The sequence below is a fragment of the Danio rerio genome, chromosome 5 (genome assembly GCF_052040795.2).
Source record: "Danio rerio strain M-AB ecotype USA chromosome 5, GRCz13ab, whole genome shotgun sequence".
NCBI lineage: Eukaryota > Metazoa > Chordata > Actinopteri > Cypriniformes > Danionidae > Danio > Danio rerio.
This window is the reverse complement of record NC_141025.1, coordinates 70,591,369-70,608,504: the sequence shown is the minus strand read 5'-3', so window position 1 is coordinate 70,608,504 and position 17,136 is coordinate 70,591,369. Positions and strand designations below refer to the sequence as shown.

General features: G+C 37.1%; 1 protein-coding gene across 4 annotated transcripts; it reads right to left on the bottom strand.

The window, feature by feature from the left end:
- Positions 1 to 623: 623 nt before the first annotated feature.
- Positions 624 to 15,526, bottom strand: ttf1.5 (transcription termination factor 1, tandem duplicate 5). Of its 4 annotated transcripts, none has more exons than XM_087254566.1 (9): positions 14,256 to 15,526; positions 11,378 to 13,697; positions 9,642 to 9,720; positions 9,428 to 9,552; positions 9,087 to 9,294; positions 8,885 to 8,971; positions 8,709 to 8,774; positions 4,845 to 4,930; positions 624 to 1,092 (listed from the first exon to the last, which is right to left on the bottom strand). In XM_087254566.1, the coding sequence occupies exons 2-9, from the start codon at positions 11,553 to 11,555 to the stop codon at positions 899 to 901; spliced, it is 1,023 nt and encodes a 340-aa protein (XP_087110692.1). In that variant the 5' UTR covers positions 11,556 to 13,697; positions 14,256 to 15,526; the 3' UTR covers positions 624 to 898. The 4 variants fall into 4 exon arrangements, with proteins under 4 accessions (XP_087110692.1, XP_087110691.1, XP_087110690.1 ...); XM_087254565.1 differs by having other exon boundaries at positions 624 to 1,271; positions 4,795 to 4,930; positions 11,378 to 11,563; positions 14,577 to 15,526; XM_087254564.1 differs by having other exon boundaries at positions 11,378 to 11,563; positions 14,577 to 15,526.
- Positions 15,527 to 17,136: the final 1,610 nt, after the last annotated feature.

The following is a 17,136-nucleotide window of genomic DNA, read 5'->3' as shown; positions in this document are numbered from 1 at the left end:
CATTATAATAAGATCTATTATTGACCCAATATATTTGTTTAAATCATTTATTGTTATAAACCCTTTAATTCTTTTTGTTCTGTTTTTCAGAGGGAAACTTTTTTTTAGAAAGCCAGAAATAGTTTTTTTTCCATAAATGTCAAGTCAAGCCAAAGGACCCACACATTATTACGTTATAAGTTTAAAATGACATGTATTAAATGTTATGGATAATAGGATAATAGTTTTGTTACTCTGCATATTATATATGCATTTTAGCTGTTTCATGCAATATTAGGAATAAAAAAAGACATACTGACTGTAGGAGCGGTGTGGTGGCACAGAGGGTAGCCTCACAGCCGGTTGGTTTGAGCCACGACTGAGTCAATTGGCATTTTTGTGTGGAGTTTGCATGTTGCATGAGTGTATGGGCGTTTCCCAGTGATGGGTTGTGGCTGGTAGGGCATCCAATGTGTAAAACATATGCTGGATAAGTTGGCGGTTTATTCAGCTGTGGCGACACCAGATTAATAAAGGGACTAAGCTGAACAGCACATCATTGGCAAAACTAAGGTCTTTACTTTTCAACAAAAATTTTTATATTGATCTTAAATATTGATAACTCAAGTAAACACTTCTTGCAGTTTTCAAATGAAGGTTTTTTTTAATAAAGAAAAACCAAATATAAAACAACATATCCCTGTGTTAAAAAGTGTTCTAAGAGCACAATAGTAAAAACAATTGTTTAACAAACAAAATGAATCATATTTTATATACAGAATAAATTTAAAATGCAATAAAACTGCAGTTTACTTGCTCCCCGGTTCATTAAAAACCACAAGAATAAAAAGGCAACTATGTACAACCTGAACACGTCTCTTCTTTAAAACATTCAAATATTTCCACTGACTGCAACTGATTAAGCAGAGCTGCTTTTCTCCTGCTGGCCAGTTTCTTCATCACTGTCACAGCATTCATCCTCATTAATGTCCTGAAAAATATCTGCTAGCCGGAAACTGTTCATCTGGTCAACCTTTAGTTCATCATCATCAAGGTCTTCGCAGTCTTTCACCAGGCCTGGCAAAACATTCTCATAGAGAAAATCAACAATGTCTGAAAGAAAACATCACAGACGTAGAATATAAGCAGGCAATTTAAACTAGATTTGATTTTTTAAATGATTGTACACCAGACATGTTGGCAAGTCTCCTGAGATTTGCACTTGTTTAAAAAACTATGTTGAGTCTCTAATCCAATTATTTGATTAGACTTTTTGCAACTTGAATGTCCATCTATAGACCAATTACCAACCTACGTCACACATGACGTCACACGACCTCCGTGAAGTTGGCACCCCATAAAAACAAATAATCCCCAAAACTATGCCATTCGTTTGTGCTACATTTGTGCTGATTTGTGCCGCAAAAACGAACGTTTGTGCTGGTTTGGGGTCTGAGATATTAAGCATTAATTTTTTGACCGTGTGACGTCACTCTCCACCCCATGTTGCGCAAATGACTTCAAAACAGCACAGGTCGTTTGTGCTCGATTTGTGCTGGTTTGTGCCGTTAAAACGAACACGGTATCTGTTTTCGTCTTTTAGATATAAGCAAAATATTTCGGCAGCCGTGACGTCACTCTTCACCCCATTTTCTCTAAATCGCACAAAACTGGTGTCTTTCGTTAGTGCTGGATTTGTGCTGGTTTGTGCCGTTAAAATAAACACTTTATCTATTTTCGTTGTTTAGATATAATCAAAATATTTCGGGAGCCGTGACGTCACTCTCCACCCCAGGTTGTCTAAATCACACCAAACTGGTCTCATTTGTTAGTGCTGGATTTGTGCCGTTAAAATAAACACATTATCTATTTTTATTGTTTAGATATTGCCTTATCAAAATATTTCGGGAGCCGTGACGTCACTCTCCACCCCAGGTTGTCTAAATCGCACAAAACAGGTGTCATCCATTAGTGCTGGATTTGTGCTGGTTTGTGCTAATAAAATAAACACTTTTTCTACGTTTATTCATTAGATATTGCCTAATCAAAACTCAAGGGCTGCGACGTCACTCAGCGCGCATAATTTCCTCTAAAGCGCACAAAACAGGTGACATTCTTTAGTGATGGATTTGTGCTGGTTTGTGCTAATAAAATAAACACTTTTTCTACGTTTATTCATTAGATATTGCCTAATCAAAACATTTCGGGAGCCGTTATAAGTTTAAAATGACATGACGATTGGAAAAGCGGCTTTTAGAGACAAACTATATACGAAATTTGTTTCGAAAAGATATTTTTTTCCAAGCAAAATATATGAATTATAATTAAGTTTAAGGCCAACTGTGTGGGTGGATCATTTTCAGTCAGTGGAAAGTATGAATTTAATTAATGCCTCACTATTGTATCACAATCTTCTGTCATATATTTGCAATTTTTTTTAATATGTCATAACACAAACGAGACTATTTTAGTAAATATGTAGCAACTGGGGTGGGGAGACCTCTTAATGATCTGATATATATATATTTTTTTTTTACAAATTTTTAGCAGCACAAACGAGCACAATTTGTGAGCAAACGAAAGTAACATATTTGTGCACAAATATAAATATCTGATGTTCATTTTCATGGCACAAACCAGCACAAATCTAACCAAATATTTCAGTTATATCCAAACATGGAAAACAGATAAAGTGTTTATTAACGCACAACCAGCACAATTAAATGACACCTGTTTTGTTGCATATAGAGTGACGTCGCAGCTCCCGAAGTGTTTAGATTAGGCAATATCTAAACAATACAAACAGATAAAGTGTTTATTTTAATAGCACAAACCAGCACAAATCCATCACTAACGAATGTCACTTGTTTTGTGCGCTTTAGAGGAAATATTGGGGCGCTGAGTGACATTGCGGCTCCCGAAATGATTTGATTAGGCAATATCTAATGAATAAACGTAGAAAAAGTGTTTATTTTATTAGCACAAACCAGCACAAATCCAGCACTAATGGATGACACCTGTTTTGTGTGATTTAGACAACCAGGGGTGGAGAGTGACGTCACGGCTCCCGAAATATTTTGATAAGGCAATATCTAAACAATAAAAATAGATAATGTGTTTATTTTAACGGCACAAATCCAGCACTAACAAATGAGACCAGTTTGGTGTGATTTAGACAACCTGGGGTGGAGAGTGACGTCACGGCTCCCGAAATATTTTGATTATATCTAAACAACGAAAATAGATAAAGTGTTTATTTTAACGGCACAAACCAGCACAAATCCAGCACTAACGAAAGACACCAGTTTTGTGCGATTTAGAGAAAATGGGGTGAAGAGTGACGTCACGGCTGCCGAAATATTTTGCTTATATCTAAAAGAGGAAAACAGATACCGTGTTCGTTTTAACGGCACAAACCAGCACAAATCGAGCACAAACGACCTGTGCTGTTTTGAAGTCATTTGCGCAACATGGGGTGGAGAGTGACGTCACACGGTCAAAAAATGAATGCTTAATATCTCAGACCCCAAACCAGCACAAACGTTCGTTTTTGCGGCACAAATCAGCACAAATGTAGCACAAACGAATGGCATAGTTTTGGGGATTATTTGTTTTTATGGGGTGCCAACTTCACGGAGGTCGTCACATGGGTCCCCGGTTGCAAAAAAGACAAGCTGAAATAGTAAAAATTTGGTGTTGTGCGATAGGATGCCAAATGTCAATTGCAGACATCTTTAGCTTAAAGGGAGCTGAATGAAGTGACGACCAAATTAGAAATGCTGGACTCTGCAGTTCTCATGTTATATCAGTTCACACTATGCTGAATCATACACGTTACTCGTTTTAGATTGCAGAAATTATTTCATCAAAAACTGTTACATATGGTTAATTTAACTGCGGACACTGAATGCTAAGAAATGTAAAGGTGTAAGTTATTAAGGTAAACTTGGTTTTATATTCACACATTCATTCAGTGACAACTTGTGACACACTCTCTATATTGTTTACCACGGCACTTTGAATATTCAGTCTGAAATAACCTGCAAGTGTGACTTGAACACAACATTAACACTTGACTTGTACTTTGATAGTCATTGGCAGCTAATATGATTTCACTATTTAGAGTTTGCAAATAGTACTTTTATGAAATTATATTATTAAGGAGAAAGTCTGAATGTGCAAGTTTATGTGTAAGTTCACATACTCTGCCGTACAGGTGTAGTTCGCTGTCAGAATGCAGTCCTTTTGCTTGTTGATGATTAATTACCCAGGCCTTGCACAGCTCCATCTTCTTTGCTTGTCTTTGGCTAAGCAGAATCTCAGTTTTTAGCACTACATAATGTTGAATCTGGTAATCATGGACCATTATTTCTTGCACATGACCACACAGAACTAAATTGTTGGTATTTAAAGTCTTGTAGGCCTTTAACTCCTCTCTTGTAAAATCACTTGGAACTTCAATGAGATTGTATATTTGGGGCCGGATGCTTGGTCATTTCGTCTTATCCAATATCCATTGGGAGGGTGCTATCGCAAATGGTCCTACCAGACGAATAGCGCTCACTTTAACGTTAATTTTTCTGAATCACTATGCTTATCACTGGGTGACGAGCTGTTATAATACGCTAAAAGCATTATGTAAATAATATATATATCTTATATATATATCTTATTTCTAAGACAACAACAAACTCTGTACCGCATCGCATGTCATTCTCTTGCTGTAAATTCTAGCGCTTCTAATTTTTTTCTGCCACCTCGCTCCGTGCGCATATTGAATGTTTACAAACATGGTAATTGGTCTATAGAGTGTACTACAGGAAACAAAAGAAAGCAGTGGTCCATCTATAAAAGAAAACACCAACCTGCAAAAGACTTGTTTTTCCAATCTGGCACATGGTTGACTTTAAGCTTGTGCCACCTTGATTGAACGTATGATGGAAGGACATCCCTATGAGACAAAAAGGACAAAGATGTGACGCTAAGCATGTTTACACCAGCAGCTGCATTATTATGCCTGAACATGCAGGTGCACCATTATGGTTACTTGCTGAAAACTGGAATAATGTAACTTTACTGTGCTCAGATGCCATTATGCCCTGCTTAATTTAACTCAGCTGAGGATATGTTATTCCAGATTGAGCAATTTCTACATGATATCCTCCATATCATATTTCACCTACTGTTCATAATGCTTCCAATGCTTTTTGCCTGAACTGTTGATACAAGGCAGGATGGATCCATGCTTTCATGCTGTTGATGCCAAATTCTGACCCTACCATCCAAATGTCGCAGCAGAATTTGAATTTCATCAAACCAGGCAACGTTTTTCCAATTTTCTATTGTGCAATTTTGGTAAGCCTGTGCCAATTATAGCCTCAGTTTCTTGTTCTTAGCTGACAGAAGTGACACCCGGAGTGGTCTTCTGCTGCTGTAGCTCATCCATCTCAAGGTTATTTAACTGGTTATTTTTGAGCGAGATGCAAACGGTCTAATGCAGGGGTGTCAAACGTACGGCCCGTGAGATGATTTTGTAAAGTATGAGCTATTCCTGCAATTTTTCAATAAAAGAAACTGCTGTTCCAATTAGGGCTGTAACGATACGCAATATGAAACCGAAATCGTGACACTCTGATCTACGATCCTGTGTGATAAGGGAGAATCGCGACACACCCCGTGACTTCCTTTTTTTTTTTTTTTTTTTTTTTTTTTTTTTTTCGCTCGACATTACGAGCACCGCTCCGTTTAAGCCGGGAGAGCTCGTGCGGAGCTCTTAGTATGGGACCGTCTAAATGTGTCAGGAAAATCAAAAACAAAACCAACTTAACCCCGCTTGAAAACTGACAACGGCAGAAACATTGCCAATGCTGTCGAACGATGCTTTGCTCACACTGTTAAAGTGGCTGTGCAGAGAGGGATGGGCTTTCACCAGATGTCCCGACTCCTCGGCAGAGTAAGGAAAGTTTTCACGTTTTTTCACTGCAATGTTGACAAGATGGTGTTTCTGAAGCAGAATTTTCAACTCCCTTAAATCCAAAGAGTTTGGTTTTCTTAAGAGAAATAAGTTGTTTATTTGTTTATGTTTACTTGATTTGCAGCACAGGCATTAAGCCTCAGTTACCTCAGTGTGAAACAGTAGCCATTTAATTTACTTTTTCAATGTAAGAGAACTTGATTGAAAAAGAATTTTCAACATGCTTGAATCATCTCCACAATGGATGTGTACAAAAATATTTTGCTACAAAAAAAGCTGAAGTGTTATAGCTTTGGCTATTTATTTATTTTATATATGGCTATTTATATTGTTAATAATTTGCACAGTTAATATTGTTCTTTGATGTTTAGTTTATAAAGATTTTTCAAATGTTATCTATTTAAAAAATATATAGTTTTAAAAATCTTTTTTCCCACCCCCCACCGAAAAAAAAAAATCGTGATACGAACCAAATCGTGGGTTTGGTGTATCGTTACAGCCCTAGTTCTAATTGTGTCCACTGCATGGCGCAATAGCAAACTATTAATTTATCTGATCCAGAAGCCTGAATCAGTGTCAGTTTGACAGCCTTCTCAGAGAACAAGACCTCATCTATACCCTGCCATACCGCACTGAGGTGATCTCAAGAGGAAACATAACTATTTTACGTTTTGTCAGTTTAGTGGCTAATTAAAAAAAAAGATAAAAAAAAAAAGAGGTGTGGCACCCAACCACACCCCTGAACCTAACCATCATTGGTGGATAAGCAAATCATACTAAATTGTATGTATGAGATCATACGAATTCATACAAATAAGCCTCTATGTTTGGAACCACATATCTTTGTGAGAACGTTTTCTTTGTAATAAGCATAAATAAAAGAAAACAAGCACTGCGATCATTTCCGGAAGTTGGCTGTCAGTCAGGATGTGACTGATATTGATGCGCTGGTGAAAGCTAAAATATGCCAGATATCAGGAGTCAAATAAACTATTGTTACATATTAAGTAACATCATTTTGACAATGCTAGTGTGTATTGTTCCTGTGTGTGTTGTATCCTCTAATATCTGTCTCTTTATGTCCACATGAGCGGAGATCATGTGCAGCTGTGAGAGGGGCGGCGCCAGCGATAAAAGCACGCTGTTGACGCTCTGTTTCCCCTCGCTGGTGTGTGTGTGTGTGTGTGTGAGTGAGCAGATGCTCAGAGTTCTCTGTGTGGCAGAGATATCTTTCTGTCTGAAACCTTTTTCCAAAGTAATCTGGTGAGATACTCTGTTAAATACGGTAATAGGACGGTAACCTGCATTAGCGGTGGCTGATGGTTTAATTCCTTTCTACAACCCTGTTACAAAATTATCTGGTGAGATACTCTGTTAAATTTGGTACTAGGACGGTATTCTGTGTTAGCTGTGGCTAATGTTTACCTTACTGCTGAATGATCAAAGGGAAGGCCCTTTTTCTTTTGTCCTGTTTTCTCATGATTTATGGTTAGTTCTGGAGGGTAGAATTGTATGCTTTATTTACGGAACTTTATTTTCGGTTTAGGTAAGAAATTTAATATTAGGTAGCGTACCTTGTTTTGTTTGTTGTTTTGGCCTTTTTGTTCCCTGGTTCTGATATTGATCTTTTTGTTTATTAAATTTGTTACCCCTTTTGACAACTTGGCCTGTGTGTGTGTGCTTGGGGAGCAGGAACGGGGACTCCGGGTGACCTCTTTTAATAGCGGTCATTCTTAACCTTATGTGCGTGGCGAAGTGCATCCGCTACGTAACATAATTGGGGGCTCGTCCTAAAGTTTGTGTGAAAGCTCATCTGCCTTTTGTTTGTCTGTGCGTCGAATTGGGTGAGTAAAACTTTATCTCCTTCACTCGTTATTGTGGTATAAATTTGGGTGAGGGGGAGGAAATATGGAAGCTGAAGTGAAAGCTTTTATTGATTCTCTGTTGTTAAAGTGATTAGATCGCTTTCGAAAAAAATATTTGCTGCAAGTGGCAGAGATCTATAAAGTATCCATTTCATCTGCTAAAGCGAAAGCTGATATTAAAGCCGAACTTCTCTCTGAACTAAACCTCGCAAGGTGTCTTTCCAGAGGAGCTCGAAGCTGCTGTTTTTATAGCCGTCATCCTTATGTTTTATATGCCTTATCCTTAGCTATGTAACAACTATGCAACTTCACAGTGCTGCATGAGACACCCTGATATCATTCTGCAGACATCCCAAGTCTCACAGAGGTCCCAGAAGTCTCCAGCATATGCATAGAGGCCCCTGAATGTCTGCAAACTAATGATAATATCCTGGCAAATTGCACGTCTCAAACCCGCTCTTCAAATATGTTGCACACTCCTCTCTCTTCCCACCTGATTTCACATCATAGCTTCACATACGTCGCCACGCACTCCCCTCCGCTCTTCAAATATGTCGTGCAACGACTTAACCACCATGATTTTACCAGTCCGGCCCACTGGCGAACAGATTTTACTTTTTGTGGCCCCTGAGCTAAAATGAGTTTGACACCCCTGGTCTAATGTGATTTAATTATCTATGCTATGCTAAGCTAAAAGTGCTCCCGCCAGGCTTGAAGATCGACTGAAAGGATTTTAAAAAGGAAAACTCAACTGATTAACAGGATTTGCAAAATGAGCCAAAAATAGGTGGAGTGTTTTTTTTTTTTTTAAATGAATATGAGAGAGAATTGGGCAAATTCTGCCTGAAAAAAAAGGATATACTCTCGAAGAATCAGCAAATAATTCTCACCCGAAAACAGCTGTGAGATCCTCCCATGGAACATCCACAGCATCCTCCACTTGCAATTCATACATTCTGTGTCAAAAGATCAGTGTTACAACATTATTACAATATTAAATGTAAAACAAGAAAAACGTGTTAAGATAACACAAGCAATACAAGCATGTAAAAACAAGATCTCTTACGCTTTAATGAGTTTGATTTTGGCCTCCTGAGATTTTCTGCCTCTAAATGTAGTCCCTGAGGACATCCGAGCAGTGAGTATAGTCATCCTTAGGGGAAAAGTAAAAAAATCAGGACAATGTTGATATGAAGAATGTTCATATGAAGAGAAAAATCATATAAAATGCATGAAAACAACAACACAATATAGAAGTGCTCTCTCACCATTTCGATTTGCATGTCATCCAACATCGAGTTTTCACCTGCCCAGCAATTTTAGTCCAGGGCAATTTTTTGTACAGTATTTCTTTATTGACTCTTTTTGGTTTCCTTTGATTAGGGTTTGCAGACTTCAGCACAGATACTACATAGTCTCGCACAGCCCTTAAAAGCCTCTGCACCTCCTTTGAACTCCACGGTCCCTTTCTTTCAGCTGTGTGATTAATAAAGATATAAGAAGTGTAGAACTATAAAACGTATAAAATCGTAAAAGCGTACAGAGATATAAAATAAGCTGCGATTGACAACTGAAAATTGTGAGTGGAAGCTTAATGAATTAGACTTACTTATGAATAAAAGCCGACTCTCAAGGCTGCGACAACTTCGATTTGTCTTGTCAGAAATCTTTTTAAAGTCCCTGCCATATCGTTTATAATACTTGAGCAGTAATTTTACTTCTTCCTCAGAAAAACTTTTGAGAAAAGGGAAATGATTGAGGTTAAGCACAGAACATCCAGAGCAGAACTATAATATGATCTATGTAAATAATATTTTACTTACTGTCCCTTATAGTTTCTATCATCATAGACCCTCGCTCCACGATCGTAAACATCATTACAAAACCTGGGAATTCCATCCGCTGTTCAATTTTGACAGAGAGAGAAGAACAACTTTATTAAGCAACATTTGAAATGTATTTAGTTTCTCTAAAATGTTCAATGCACAGCTTGCAAATGAAAAATTAAGGAACAACAGATTATACATTCATTCAGCTCCACATTGAAGACACAAAGTCTGTTTAACTGTATCATTTGCAAGTTTAATGAAGGGGTAATCAAGCACAGAGGGGGCCACATTTAAGTCACATATAACACGAAGGGCTACAAATTAGACACTTGCAAAATAAGATTTCTTTATTTAAGAGCGTTTCAGCAGTTTAACGAACTTTATGCCGCCCATTTAACAAATAATACTGATAATATAATAATATAACATGACGACATTTGGGTGAAAAAAAGTAAATTATAAAGAGCATTTATACACATTAAACTTTATGTTGAACGCCATTAAAAATATGGCAATATTTAATTATAAATATTAAATATATTAGAAAGTCTTATTTGTTTTGTTTTGGCTAGAATAAAAGCAGTTTTTAGTTTTTTTTTAAAAAACATTAAGGACAAAATTATTAGCCCCTTTAAGCTAATTTTTAGTCTACAGAACAAACCAGTAACACAATAACTTGCCAAATTACCCTAACCTGCTTAGTTAAGCCTTTAAATGTGTCTTTAAGCTGTATAGAAGTGTCTTGAAAAATATCTAGTCAAATATTATTTACTGTCATCATGACAAAGATAAAATAAATCAGTTATTAGAAATGAGGTATTAAAACTATTATGTTTAAAAATCTGGGCTAATAATGCTGACTTCAACTGTATTGTATATAAAAAGTCTTATCTTATTAATAATAACAAATAATACTCATTTCTAATAACTGATTTATTTTATCTTTGCCATGATGACAGTAAATAATATTTGTAATAATAATTATGTTGTGTAATACATGCGTAATGAATCAGTAATCAGCAGTGAATAAATTTTTTTTTTTTATTCTTGCCTTAATAAAAATATATTTGTAAAGCAACTCATGTTCTGTTGTCATCAATACTTTAATAGGTAAAACTGTCTAAGATATGAACAAAAGCAAGTGATGTATCAAGGTTTGATTAAAAAAAATCTTGAAAGGTTATAAAAATCTTTATAATCATTTAAATAATTTATAAAAACAATTATTGGTTTACAAATATTGAATGATATTAATAATGATATGACGTAGTTCCGGAAACTTCCGTTTATCCGTCTGATTTTACAGTCAGTTCCTTTTGACCACCCCGTCGTTTTAAAAAATATCACAACGATGAACGTGACAAGGATAAAAGCTTTGTCCTTTTTGCGAGGTGCACGCACAGTCAGCGGAGGTGCGCAATGCGGCGCCAGGCGAAAGTATGAATCCAGCTTTAGGGCCCCCTGAAGGCCTGGGCTGGCCCTGGTTGAAGGGATCAATTCATTTGCATATTGTATTAGCTAACCATAATGGAGTAATGTGAAAACTTCAGTTCATTCTGGCATGGAAAATTTGTAATTTGATGACAAATGACGACAAAGCACTACATTTTGGGTGAAGGATCTTTTCATGTTAGTATATGTAAAATGTAAAAGCTCATATGTGGTTTAAAATCTACAAACGGATGATCTTAGACACAATCAACATCTAGAGAAGAGGTCAAATCACTCACCAATACTTTCAAAAAACCTGTGCTTCTTTTTCAACTTTCTCAGTGCATTTGCTTCTTTTGGGTACCGGCTGGGAAAAAAGAGCTTGACAGCATCTGTCACTCCTGTGAGAGCCATAAAGTTGTTTACGTTCTGCCTTAACCTTTCATTTTCTGCAGTGGAAAATCTTCCAGTTCTCATTTCAATGCCTGTCACAAAACATAAAAGGGCAAATAAAATTACTGTGGGCTACAAAATTCTCTGAAAAGCTTTTGGAGATGCCGAGACGGCTTATGATAGAGAAATGTACATTTAATTCATCTGCAACAGCTCTGGTGGACATTCCTGCCATCACGCTCCCTCAAAACTCATGATATCTGTGACTTGTGATATTGTGCTGTGTGATAAGACTGCACACTTTAGTGTGGCCTTTTATTGTGGCCAGTCTAAGGCACTCCCGTGCAATATGTATGATATCAAATGAATTCTCTAATCAGCATCTCGATATTCCACACCTGCGAGGTGAATGGATTATCTTGGTAAAGGACAAATTAAGACCAGCAGCCATACACTGTACAATTTTAGGTCAGATTTCTGACTTGAGTGACTCTTTGAATCAAGCCCGATTTCAGCTTTGTTGTGCATCGTTTGTCATGCTGTGTACATTTGGAACGGAGAGGCGATTAAACTCTCCCAATCAGCAATGAGAGGATTTTCTGTGATGTCAGAAATTTTGGTTTTGCCCTCATGAGGAAATCATACAATACAATAATAGCTGCAAACGGATTGTGCTGAACTCATTGTTTGTGCCCTCATTGCACCTGCACAAAAACAGACACACACAATTCCAGGTTCACATGGATGTGACGGTGCATTTTAAAGGATATTAAACAATGCACAGAAACAATTCAAAAGTGTATGATGTTCTATTCATATATGTGCGAGAAACAGATCTGAACAGAAGTGAAATGGTGTTTAAATTTCTTTCTTTCCACAACATATGCAATATAACCACCATAAACACACAATATGCTGGTTTGCCAACCATTCCTGAATAAAAAGAAGGGAGTGAGACATGTTGAATTCCAAAAGCAGTCTGTGAGTATTCAGTGCTGAACAAACAGCGTGAGCACCAGTGGTGTAAAATAATTAATTAATTACAAATACTCAAACTACTGTAATTAAGTAGTGTTTCCTCAGGAATTGTAATTTACTAAGTAGATTTAAAAATGTGAACTTTTACTTTCCTTTGAGTATATTTTATTCTGCATCTGTACTTCTACTCCACTACTTTTTTTTTCTTGTCTCTGGGGATTAGAAAAATCAGTCCTGTGATTTCTGTCCATTCAAATCACATATAGAAGGTAAATCGCACCATAATGAATTACCTCAAGACACGAGCAATTTATAATTAAAGCAAACTGCTTGGAAGCTTTAAAAGTGCCCAAGAAGATGTGCAAAATCTTTACATGCATGGACCCAGAGACTGTTTAGATGCATGTCACTGATGAGAAGATGTCTGATGTTACAGCTTGAGGTTGTGTGGATGTTATCGCTATGACGTCTACCAGATGTTGAATTTTGGTTGCCATACCTGACGAATAAATATCAGTATTTGACGTCAATATGATGTTGGTTTAAGATGTTGGCTTGACGTTGGATTTTGTTCACTTTCTAACAACCTAAAATCAACCAAATTGGACATCAAAATAACAATGTCCTTAGATGCTGGCTAGACATTGAATTTTGGTCACCTCTCATTAGCCTAAATCTAACCTAATATTAACGTTTTATGATGCTGTGTGCCTGCTGGGCAATAAATAAATGCACTAAAGAATGTTACGTTTACACTACAGACATCCACAGATTACATGTAAAGGCATAAATTTTTCCCAGCGTAATACTCACTACTCTTGAGTACTTTTCCCTCATACTTTGAGTAATATTTAATTACAACAGATACTTTTACTCTACTTGCACTACATTTTTGGGCAAGTAATGGTACTTTTACTTGAATGATTTCTCATTACTCTTTTCACCAGTGGTGAGCACACAAACGTGCGAGCACAGAATCATACAGTGTGTGTTGGTATCTTGCAGATATTGCAAAGATTTCACACAGCGTTTACACAAATGTGGGAAAAATAATTGACAAACTGTGCGTGCATAGAAAAAGCTTTTACATTTCTGAGTTCAATCATGAAACACAAAAAAACAAGTAATGTCTTGTAAGTAACAGGTATCACACATGCACATTTAGTGGTTGTGCTAAACTATTAAAAACCCATTCTTAAGTCAATTTTGAAAAGCATTTTTGATCCAATTTAAGAAGTTGACTTAAGCCTGATTTATACTTCTGCGTCAAACACCGGCGTATGCTACGGCGCTGACGCATAGCCCTTCGCCGTGGCCATCGCCGTCACTGACGTGCACCTCTCAAAAAATGTAACTACACGTCGCAACGACGCGTAGCATAAGCTCTGTGATTGGTCGGTTTGGTAGCGCTGACGAGTCTGGGCGGGACCGAGAGGCGCGCGAATGGCGCGACGCCGCGCGAGCGATTGTTTACAAGTGTGGAGTCCCGTGAAGGAGCTCCGGATGGAAAGTTTTGTTTTGTGTTTACCTCATAGTTAAAGTTGTTGCACGTCCGCCGGTTCATGCCTCAAAATGAGCGAGTTTGAGCCACTTGTACATCCCGGAAGTGTTCAGGAAATGCAAAAAAGTAGCGAAGAAACTCGACACAGAGGAACATTTACACATCACTGCCAACTAGCGTTTCGGAAGTGTTAATGCATACCGGCAGAGACAGCGCGCAGAAGTATAAATGCACAGCCACGCGCGTTGCCTGCGCCGTGGGTTACGCCGGTCACCTGACGCAGAAGTATAAATCAGGCTTAAGGCTGTGTGATAACACGATATTTGATCGTGGACGATCAAAAATCCTGCACGATTCTTTTTTTTTTTATTAGAAAAAACATTGTATCGCCATATTAAAATATTGTTAAACATACACGGTAAGAGTATATTTTATATAGGGACATTGGTTTAGTTGTATTGTACCTTTGTAATTTGCAAAATAGTCTTAAAAAAACAACTTGAAAAATAATCGGGATAAAAATCGTGAATCGTGATTTCCTCAGAAAAAAATCGTGATATATTTTTTCATTTCGCCCACCCCTAATGTTGACATTTCATATATTTGTAGTATTATATATAACTTACCTTGTTTTCTAAACTCCTTGAACCTTGACAGTTCATACCTTATTATATCATTCATATAACTCTTGCATCTTAATTTCATTTTAGGGACCCATTCGTTCAGTTCTTCCATGAACTTTGAATCCATTTGAATTTTTGGAGTTTTACTTTCGCGCTTTTTATCAGTAATGATTAAATCAGGCGGGTCACTCGTGTTTGGCTCTTCCTCATGCTCTGTCCTGATGTCAGTCTGTTCTTTTGTTATGTCTTCACAGTTTGTCTGTTTCAGCTTTTCTCTCTTTTTCTTTCTTTTAGAAGTCTTCCCTTCCCTTGAACCCTGAAGCTCTTGTGTTTGTTTCAGCTTTTCTCTCTTTTTCTTTCTTTTAGAAGTCTTCCCTTCCCTTGAACCCTGAAGCTCTTGTGTTTGTTCTTCATGCTGATTTGAGACACCATCATCCATCACTGAAGTCTCGCCTTCTTTATCCAGCTTTCTTCTTTTCTTTGTTTGCAAATTACTCTCCGTTTCCTGAATACTGTTTCTCCTCTTCTTCTTTTTAAAGCGTTTCTCAGTCTGTTCCTGTGGACTTTCAGTGAGTTGATGCTGCTCTGTAGGTTTACTTCTCTTTTTCTTTTTCTTCACCTTTTTCCCTCCAACGCGGTCATTACAGTCATTACTCGAAAGTGACGGCATTTCATCCATAAGTTAAAAATCTTTAAAAAGTATAACTCATGACGAAAAAAACATAACAATCCTCTCCTGACCGAAGACTGTTAAAACTTCTCCTGGCGACTTCTTGCTTGTGAGTCGCTAATTTCAAGTCATGCGCACAAACACAATAACACAGAAACGACGTTACAAATTACAAATATATGTTTAGCTTTACATTTATGCTCAAGGAATAACTATATAACGTCAGCTGAACATTTTAGCGGAATGTTTACTAAGCGCACTTTCCTTCCTACACTTCTTCACTGATTATTGAACACATCCTGCGATCTTCTCAGCGACACAACAGCTGTACTGCCACCTGTCGGCAAGGAGAGCCATTACATATTTGACAGAAAAACTATTGACCTTATTCTCCAATATCCAGCTGCTGGCCCGCAGAACCACACACGTTTTAGGCACACACAATCTAGGACACACAATCTAGGCAAACCATATATGGTTACGACAGATGTTAAAGTTATAATGGTTTTTTGGACATCGTCATCGATATATTTTGATGTATATGATTATTAAATATTGTACACAATAAACAATAGTGTTTACTTTCGCAAATATTGCGATTGAGATGGCCGAATGAGGAGCATTGTGTTTACAGCTTTAACAGTGACAGTTTCGCAGGGAGAACATGCAAACTCCACACAGAAACGCCAACTTGAGCCGAGGCTCGAACCAGCAACCAAGCGACCTTCTTCTTTTCACTCATACTTTGAGTAATATTTACAACAGATACTTTTACTCTACTTGCACTACATTTTTGGACAAGTAATGATACTTTAACTTGAATGATTTCTCAGTACTTATTCCACCACAGGTGAGCACACAAACCATATAGTGCGAGCACAGAGTCATACAGTGTGTGTTGGTATCTTGCTGAAATTGCAAAAGATTTCACACAGTGTTTACACAAATGCGCGAAAAATAATTGACAAACTGTGTGTGGATAGTAAAAGTTTTAAAATTTTTAAGTTCAATCATAAAAATGGGAGAAAAAAAAAGTGTTGATGATTGTTGACACACACAAGCACACTCTTCTATCCTCACCACTGGATCCACACCACTCTTCTATCAAAGTTGTGCTAAACTATTGATCACCCATTCTTGTGTTAAGACAATTTTGAAAAGCGTTTTTGAAAAGCGTTTTTGATATATATATATATAGTTTGTTGACTATATATATTTTATTGTATTTTATACAATATTAGGATATAATCAAACTTTGCATATTTATTCTGAATCTGTCATGTTTTATTTTAATGTCTAACCATTATAATAAGATCTATTATTGACCCAATATATTTGTTTAAATCATTTATTGTTATAAACCCTTTAATTCTTTCTGTTCTGTTTTTCAGAGGGAAACTTTTTTTTAGAAAGCCAGAAATAGTTTTTTTTCCATAAATGTCAAGTGAAGCCAAAGGACCCACACATTATTACGTTATAAGTTTAAAATGACATGTATTAAATGTTATGGATAATAGGATAATAGTTTTGTTACTCTGCATATTATATATGCATTTTAGCTGTTTCATGCAATATATTAGGAATAAAAAAAGACATACTGACTGTAGGAGCGGTGTGGTGGCACAGTGGGTAGCCCTGACAGCCGGTTGATTCGAGCCCCGGCTGGGTCAGTTGGCATTTCTGTGTGGAGTTTGCATGTTGCATGAGTTTATGGGTGTTTCCCAGTGATGGGTTTTGGCTGGTAGGGCATCCTCTGTGTAAAACATATGCTGGATAAGTTGGCGGTTTATTCCACTGTGGCGACACCAGATTAATAAAGGGACTAAGCCAAAAAGAAAATGAATGAATGAATGAACACTCACTGTATATAAAGCAAACCCACTGCGAGCCTAT